Below are 9,391 nucleotides of genomic sequence, written 5' to 3'. Positions count from 1 at the left end.
TATTAAAAACGTATCACATGAGAATTTGTTATATTGTGCTGGCTTAACGGGACCTTTGCACTGGTCGTAGCCACCTCTTTTTCCTTGGCTATACTAGAAATTTAAGAAGCGGGAGTTTAGTGAAACTCCAACTGTAGAGCAGCTTTTTCACTGTGCAAAAGCCCAACTACTGGCCATTCCAGTGGACATATTGAAATTGGTCTAGTTCTTGTAAAAAATTAAAATTAAAATTAAAAAAAAACCACACACACACACACAACGGCAATTAAGAACTAAAATATGCACTGCACTTGTTAAGATCCTTCACAGCAGTTCATTTTGGAGGTGGATGCCTTTGATTCAGGAGTTGGTGCCATGCTCTCAAAGAGAAGATTTAATGTTTCCTTCCACTTTTCTGTCCTGCTCTCTCTCTCCCACAGGATGTAATTATGACATTGAAAGAATGGAGACATTTGCTGGAGGAAGCTGAGCAACCTTTAAACACCTTGTGTACCTGAAACCAACCATGCTGCTCAATGCTCACTATGCCAGGTGGGCCAATTTCACCACTAGATTTAACCTAGCTATCACCTACAGATTTGTATCCCACAATGTGAAACCAGTCCTGTCCCATCAATTTTTCACCTCTAAAACCACCTCCGGGGGTGCCAGAGTCCTTCCACCTTCCTGCGTCATCAGCTCACTGACTTGGGAGATTAACCCACTGGTCAAAAACACCCTGAGAAATGAGCCTGACCCAGGTAATCGACTACCTAACTGTCTTTTTGTCCCCTCACGTGTCCGTTTTCAGGTTATACATTGGGTCTATACTGCTGTTCATCATCACCCCAATAGGAATCGCACCATCTCCTTCCTACAACGTCTGCTTTGGTTGCTGTTAAGTCTGCGCTCGCAGGCCTCGCTAGCCCAGAGACTTTTCACCATGAAAAAAAGCAAGACAACCAGAGCTCATTCGGTTTTTAGTTGAGCAAGGGAAGCCTGGTCCGAATTTCAGAGTTCCAAGTTCTTCACCCGAACTCAGCCAGCTCCAAACTTCAGCCTCCCCTCACAGCCTCAAATTTATAAGCTTGTAACGTAATATAAAGTTCATCTTCTCTGATTATGTTCTAGTTGAGGCCATTTTATTGATTGAAAACAATTACACAACCCCCCATTGTAAAAACCATATGGTGTGTTGTAAAAGCTAGCCACTGTGTGTGCATGCATGTGCAAGCATGTGAGTGCGTGTGTGTGTGTGTCTCTGTATACGTGACTTCCTGCTAGCTATATGTGGTTACAACCGTTTAACAACATCTCTAGTCACAAAAAGGGTTATCTCCCCTCACCCCATATATGGCTGAACTCCTTTAACGGTCCACCATATACAAGCATCGGTGAGCCCATAAAGGCAGGAAGTGAACATTCCTTACCAAATAAGGAAACGAGAATCTTACATGCAAGTGTACCTGCAGTTGGAAACTATTGCTAAATAGCTTCCCCCAACATCCTACATGTAAGGGAGGAACATAGAAATATCTAAACATGCAGTTCAAGACAAGGTTTACAACTTAAGCACAACAATGACAACTTTTAACAAAATCACTCCAACAGTCGCCATCTCTCATTAAGGATGTCTGAGGCTGAGGCTGCATGTTCGTTCTGTGCTCAAAATAAGAAATCCAATATCACAGAAAAGCATGTAATAGACACGCCGGTCCACCATGTCCGTGGACACACATGCAGAAGTTACAGTACCAGCAGGCGGGGATTCTGATCTGCTTCTTTTGAACACTTTCACCTTTACTCAGGAAATTAGTGCAACAATGTTTTCTGCAGATTAAAGACAATTTCTTAGAAAGTGAATGGTTAAAGCTATGAAACTAATCGTATAACATGTAGATTATCTTGGAATTCAAAAACAAAATTCAGGGTTATAACCAAGCTCAAATATGAGAATAACAATAGCTGGTTATATCCCACATACACACACACACAACCAAACACACACACTTAGTGCTCTCTTATGTGGGGAAATTCCATTTAACAGTTAAAATCCTCTTAAAGAAGCAACTATTGCTTTTAATTCTCTTTAGTTTCATTTAGTTTACAGACTGGACTTCTTGCTTCAGTTTAGTTTTTATTGTTTGAAAATGTCATCAATTTTTTTCCAGCTTGTGCACCATTGGCAGTATGATTGCTTTCCTGTTTCCTGCTGTAGATAACAGGATAATCCCCTTATGCCATTAGAGGAACACTTTCATTTTCACTTTCAATATGTATTTACATGTAAATCTCTTTATAGTGTCTGTTTGAATGCAGTGTGTGCAGGGGAGGTTCTGACCTCCCCCTTTTCGTACCGTTAGAACACTTTCACTTTTACTCAGGATCATGGGACTTCCTGTTAAGTTTTTGAGAGCAAACTGCCTCAGATGATTTAGTGCACAAATGTTTTCTGCAGATGAAAGAAAATCTCTATACAGAAATCAATCAATAAAATTCAGAATCATAATCAAGGTCAAAAATGAGAATGAAACAAAAGAAACCCTTGTTTGTTACAAATTTATAAGCTTTTAACATACCTGATGTAAAGTTCATCTTCTCTGATTATGTTCTAGTTGAGGCCATGTATCTTTGTGTCTTGGCTATGTGGTATTTCGTTATTTTCTGTTACTCTTTTCTGTTTCTTCAGCTGTGTCCCCGTGTCTGTCTGATCTCTGTGGCCTGTCTTCTTATGTGTTTAACCTTCTGTCTTTGTCTCAAGTTGGAGTTTCTGTTGTTGCGTTCTTTCTCTTGCTGTCTGTTCTTCCCTATCTTGTGTGTCTTTTACATAATCCTTAGTCATTAGGTTATCTCCAGCTGTGTTCCCACCTGTTTCCATCTTCTTGTTATCCTGTGTATGATTGTTTATTGTCTCAGTCTTACTTTGCTTTGTCACATTCTCCTTTCCACAATCTATTTCTTTTTTCCTGCCAGCTCATTCTGAGACTCATAATGTTTCAGAGGCAGCTCTATCAGATGGGGTGTCCAAATTCATGCTCCAACGTTTTCGGAGATGTTTGTTACCCACCATATCGATAGCTGACCGGCTAACTAGCTGGCGAGAACAGTGAACTCCCATCACATTGTTTTCAGACCCCCGCAGTCTTTCGTTACTCAGGTTAAACATGATATGTAAGCCACTTAGATAACTTAAAATGTTATTGTTTGGCTTGTTTCAGTGTTTTACTTGTTGGTGAGTAAATCAGTTTGGCTAAGATTACAGCTGAATAAACGTCAAACAGAAAACTGATTAAACAGAAGTATGAGATGATCGAGAATTTACTCCAGTGTCCTGTTATATTTTAGATAGCAAGGAGCAGATGGCCGAGTTTATTAAACTCCACCGAGACAGCTGGTGACCCAAATCTGAAGGCTAGACCGTGCAATTTCACATGTGCTCACTTCCGGCCTACCCGGCTTTCGGAGGACCCGCCCCACATAGACCGCGAAGGCCGGGTCCTCAGGAGGATGCAGCCTATGAATTTGGACAAGGCTAGAGACTGTGTTGGCCTCTCTTGAAACTGTCAGCTGTGCACTTGAGCTGGCTTCTTTTTTTTAAGAGACTTCTCTTCAGAGCTAGACTCTTTTGAAACCTTTTGCAATGTTCCAACACCAACTGACTCAGAGACTGTAACTCTGCCCAGACATCCATAGAGTCTGTGCTGGTAAACTCTGGACCACCTGTGATTCCCGAGCTGGAACAGCCACTGCCCCAGCCCAAAGCCTAAAGCTGTGTGCTGTGACTAGCAGTGTCAAAACGCCCGGAGGCCACCACGAAAGTAGGACCCAACTGCAGATACCAATGCATAGACAGAAATGAGATTCACAAATCTTTACTGTTAGAACAATTATAACACAAGGAATACGTCAATAAGTCACTGGGGTGACTTAACCAAATACAGAGGGCCTTTGTCAGATAACATGGGGAACACATGGGGACTGACTTGTCATGGAACTGGGGCAGTGAGTCACTCAGGTAATGTGTCTGAAATACAGGAGAAACTAGGTAAGCGGTGGTGACTAAATTTCAGGAGCCAGAGATATGAAAGAGAGCTGAGCTGATGGAGGGCAGGCAAAGAGAATCCAGAAGAGGATGGCAATTTCAGTTTGACGACAGTGTGGGCTGATGACAGTGTCCATCTCACAGGGTTGTGGGAGTGGGCCATTCCGTGATGGCTTTGAGCTTGGTGGACTCCATCTTCAACTGCCCCCCTGGCAAAATAATTTTGAACTTTTCCACATTTTGTCACATTACAGCCACAAACATGAATCAATTTTATTGGAATTCCACGTGAAAGACCAACACAAAGTGGTGTACACGTGAGAAGTGGAACCAAAATCATACATGATTCCAAACATTTTTTACAAATAAATAACTGCAAAGTGGGGTGTGCGTGATTATTCAGCCCCCTGAGTCAATACTTTGTAGAACCACTTTTTGCTGCAATTACAGCTGCCAGTCTTTTAGGGTCTGTCTCTACCAGCTTTGCACATCTAGAGACTGAAATTCTTGCCCATTCTTCTCTGCAAAACAGCTCCAGCTCAGTCAGATTAGATGGACAGCGTTTGTGAACAGCAGTTTTCAGATCTTGCCACAGATTCTCGATTGGATTTAGATCTGGACTTTGACTGGGCCATTCTAACACATGGATATGTTTTGTTTTAAATAAGTATATCATTTTAAGATTGGAATTATGTATTTTAAATTTCTAAATGTCTAAACTGTGTGTGTTTGTGTGCGTGTGAAACTATACAGACTAAAAACAGAGGCATTCAATTAGGTTAGTTGAGTAGACGTGTGGGACAATCCACCACAGATTCTAAAACTGACTGTAACTGCCTAGATATGAACCACCTGTCTGCTGAAGAACAGTCCGCCAATGAAAAACAAGCCTGAAGTTAATGTGCCAATCAGGATGACCCATCATTCCTGTGATGGACCGAGTTGAAAAACAGGAGGAGCCCAGGAATTATTAGAAAAATATAGTTTCCATTTATTTAACCCCCAAAAATTATATTTACAAGACTAATAAATGTTGAGCTCATAAAACAGGTCAAAGAAACAAAACTGAACTCAGGCAACGACTGCAAACTTAACAAACCAAATGACTGCTCAAACATACATAATTGACCTAAACATGAAATGACATACAAGGGTATATATAATGGCTGATCAGACCATTGTGACACATGAGGGGTAACAAACAAAACACAATCATAAATCACAACCGATGCAGTACAATCTAGTTTGTTAATAAACTAAACACTAAAGAAGAAAATCAAAACCCCATTAAACCCTAAACTCAAATATTTAATTAAATACAAATACTTTGTTTTTAAAGTAAAGAAAACACACATGCCCCCCTTCAGCAGGAAGTGGTGGTGTGGTCCAATTATCTTCCTTTGTATTTAATGGTTTCAAACCCTGGCTACCATCTTTTGTCCAGCAACTCCCAGGGATGAATGCAGGTAAGAAATAAAAAGACAAAGGTTAGTCAGAAAGCAAAGAAATGAAGTAGTATGAATACATAAGTAAACTAAATGTGCGCGCTTACAAATAGAACAAATGTATCCAAACCAATCAATAAAGTTATTGGAAACTAAAATGTATTACTATGTTCAAATGAAGAATGAAAATACATAAGACACCGACTTTAGAGTGTGGCCACGGGTTTGGCCATCACAATTCCCATATATTTAAATTCACCATCTGAAAACAACTGCCAACAGTTTTCAGTGTGACTGCAGCAAATACTGTGACAAATCCCTGTGAAATCTGCCTCCGTACATTTGTTGAACAAAAGTTTCAAAATCAAGACCATAACCGCGAGGGTGCTGAGGACTTGTCCTACACAACGGTGTGTGTTTTATGTTCCTGATGTCAATAAAGTGGTCACATGAGCAGTTTAAAAAGTAGGGTCTTCCCTGCTGTTGAGACAAAGTCCTCACTGAAAACACTATCTAGTTTTTTTATGTTCTATGCTTCAGTTAGAAGATTCATCCTCTACTTGGATCCACACATTTCTAAACATTTACATCCCTTAGCTTTGAGAAATGCACTGTTTAAAAGAAGAAAAACACTCCTAAGTTTTGATGGTAAAACGATGACTGTAGAGTGAAAACTGTGGAAACTGCAGCAGTTGAAAGACTCATTTTTGATTTTCCATCAAATATATCAAATTTGACCACATCTGCCTTTCTTTCAAGTTGACCTGAAAATTTGTTGTTTTTACTGCAAGCACTTGGCAATTTCCTAAAACACCTCTATAGAGCAAAAAGAAAACAAAATGTTTATATATCAAATTACTTGATTTACCTTAAAAGTACATGCTGCTCAGATAGTGAGCTGCCGTGGTAGAGATTTGCGCTCTCAGGGTGCTTCTTTGTTAGTCACAGGCCAATACGATGACTCTCCACTAGGTGGAGCTGGTGTGCTTTATGTCTGAGCTCACAGGAGAAGAAGAATGAACCTTAACTCTTCCTGTTGAAGAGGACAGAGCAGAACACAGAAGTAAATGTTTATATGATAATACTAAAATCGCCTAATCAGGGAAGGTGACAGTGTCTGGGGCCGATGTTGACGCTCAGGTGCGTTTTGGGATCATCTGCAAAGTTTCTGGTCTCGTTCCCAGCTTTGAGGCACAACACCAGGCTGCAAAACAGGTATGTTGTTGCTGTTGTTCTTGATTATTCTTACAGCTGTGAGCTAGCCTTTGTAACAAAGTGTCATGAATTTGCAAATTTTGGGTTATGTCAGCAAATAAGAGCATAAAAACTTGAAGAGTTGGTTCAAATACTGATTTATTTGTAGGTTTCGTTTTACAGATGTCTATCTGTCCTTAAAAGCCACAGTGAGCTGCAGTCAGTAACTGTATAACAGAGTAGTAAGAGCAGTAGTTAATGATCAGCTGTGGTGGTGGTGGTTGACCTGAACGTTTTCTTCAGCCTGCAGCTGAAAAACAACCTCTTCTCTGCGCAGCATGTCCGGCTCACTTCGCCCGCTGGCCGCTGTCTGTCAGGTGACAGCCACCCCTGACAAAGAGGCCAACTTCTCTGCCTGCAAACAGCTGGTGGAGGAAGCCAAGCAGCGAGGGGCCAGCATGGTCTTCCTGCCTGAGGGCTTTGACTACATTGGATCCAGCAGAGAGGAGACGCTGGCGCTGTCAGAGAGCCTGGCAGGAGACACGATCTCCAGATACACTCAGCTGGCCAGGTAAACACACAGCCTTCAGTCTGTTTTATCCAGCGCCAACAATGAAACGCACTGGAGAGATTAACTTCTCACTAACTGCTGAAGTGCAATGTTGGTAAAATCAGCTTGTTAAGGCAAAATGTGCTCTTGGTTTCATAGTGTGCATGAACTGGAGTCAGCTGGAAACGTGTGGATAAGTATTTAAATCGCTGTTTCTTTCAGGAAGTTGGAGTTGTGGTTGTCTCTTGGAGGATTTCATGAGAGGGGACACGACTGGGAGGCTGACCGACGGATCTACAACAGTCACGTCATAATTAACGATAGAGGTGCTTTCCCGCTGTCTGCCCTCCCTCCCTCCCTCTGTTTAAAGCCCTTTAAAATAAATCTAGTTCATTCACGCTGACACGCTGTCGTTTCCTCCACAGGTGACATCGTTTCAGTCTACAGGAAGTCCCACTTGTTCGATGTGGAGCTGCCAGAAAAAGGCGTGTCCCTCAAAGAAAGCGCTTTCACCATTCCTGGACCCTCCCTCGTGGCCCCGGTCCAGACTCCAATCGGAAAGGTGTCACTTTAAGAGATTTTAAACATGCAAATTAATTTTAATTCCTCTTATTAAATTAAACATTTAGTTATTTACGGGTACAAATGTAAGCTAAGGGTGCTATAATCATGGGAATCCAGTCAGAATGCAAAAGAAAGCAGTGATTCTGCAGCTGGTTTTATTTTACAGTCCTTACATGTGTGCCAGGTGAGTTCAGTTAAGATAAAAGAAACTCAGAGAGGAAATGAGGGAAAGATGACAACTGAGAAAAAAGGTAAATGAAATAAGAATATTTACTACAGTTTTCATGCTGGTTTCACAGAAACTTGAAGTTTCTCTTTACATTTGATGTTAAATATCCACCAAAAGTAAGTCAGGGTTATTTATCCTACAAGGTCTTGTTTGGACTACTTCAAAGATGATGATTAGCAGTGTTTGAAACACCAAAGCACTGATTAAGTGCAGTAACATTAAGGTGGGCACGTGCATGTTGTGTTTCTACTGACCCTGTGCTTAATCCAGGTGGGCTTGGGCATCTGCTACGATCTAAGATTTCCTGAGTTGTCGGTCGCCCTGCAGAGACACGGGGCTGAGATCCTGACATACCCGTCAGCCTTTACTGTAGCCACAGGAGCTGCTCACTGGGAGGTGAGCTGGCTCATTATAGGACAGCTGGATTGCTGTGAGATATAAACCAACAGTGTCCATAAAAATGTCCCTTTAAATGCATTCACACTCAGGTGTTACTACGTGCCCGGGCAATTGAGACCCAGTGCTTCGTCCTGGCAGCGGCACAAGTTGGACGCCACCACGAGAAGCGCTCGTCATACGGACACGCCCTGGCCGTGGACCCCTGGGGCGAGGTGCTGGGTGACTGCGGGGAGGAGAAGCCAGGTTTGGCGCTTGTGGAGGTGGACCTGGGGAAAGTTAGAAGCACAAGGAGGAACATGCCGGTCCAGCAGCACCGCAGAGACGATGCCTTCTACCGCAGCCTGCCTCAAACCTGAGAGGAACGTGGGAGGTGTTTAATGATGGATCCACAAATCAGGATGTCTGTAACAGCCGGCAGAATAAGGTGTCCTTTTTTCACTTCAGACTTCAAGCATTAACAGGAGATCAAAAAAGACATCATTGTGAGCTCAGAATCAACAAACCGAGGTGGTGGAAATTTTTCTTTCCTGTGTGGAAAGAAACCGTCAGTGTTTTTACATCAGTAGTTGACAGAAATTGAGGAAGTTCAAATTAGTTTTCTCTGCTCATGATGGAGAAATCTGAGATGTATTGATTTAAACTCTGAGTCATCAGTGTAGTAGGTCATCTTATTTCCAGTTATTAAAGCTCACTCAGCCTTTTAGCTCTTCCGATAAAGAAAATAATTCTAAAATCATCCCACGAGTCTGTAAGTGACATTACTCCTTCTCATCAATAGGTGGTGCTGTTGGCCAATAAGAGCACAGGAAGGGAGGAAAGCAAAATCTTGCAGTAAGAGAAGATATTGTGAAAGATGTGATGAGAAACAGCGGGGTTAAAACTGAATTGTCTTTCACAGTTAATTTATTAAAATGTGAATTATCTAAAAACACGACACTGTTTGTTTTCTTGTGTTCACTAATAAAAAAACGAGTCTTTACTTTTCTGCA

General features: G+C 41.7%; 1 protein-coding gene across 2 annotated transcripts; it reads left to right on the top strand.

The window, feature by feature from the left end:
- Positions 1-6,463: 6,463 nt before the first annotated feature.
- On the top strand, positions 6,464-9,391 carry nit1 (nitrilase 1). 2 transcript variants are annotated; one of them, XM_026152882.2, is made up of 6 exons: positions 6,464-6,681; positions 6,998-7,231; positions 7,433-7,536; positions 7,636-7,772; positions 8,274-8,399; positions 8,492-9,391. In XM_026152882.2, exons 1-6 carry the CDS (start codon positions 6,593-6,595, stop codon positions 8,756-8,758), a joined length of 957 nt encoding a protein of 318 aa, XP_026008667.1. In that variant the 5' UTR covers positions 6,464-6,592; the 3' UTR covers positions 8,759-9,391. The 2 variants fall into 2 exon arrangements, with proteins under 2 accessions (XP_026008667.1, XP_026008679.1); XM_026152894.2 differs by having other exon boundaries at positions 6,469-6,681; positions 6,964-7,231.

This window comes from Astatotilapia calliptera, chromosome 3 (genome assembly GCF_964374335.1).
Source record: "Astatotilapia calliptera chromosome 3, fAstCal68.1, whole genome shotgun sequence".
Classification (NCBI taxonomy): Eukaryota; Metazoa; Chordata; class Actinopteri; order Cichliformes; family Cichlidae; genus Astatotilapia; species Astatotilapia calliptera.
This window is presented reverse-complemented; position numbering and strand designations above follow the sequence as displayed.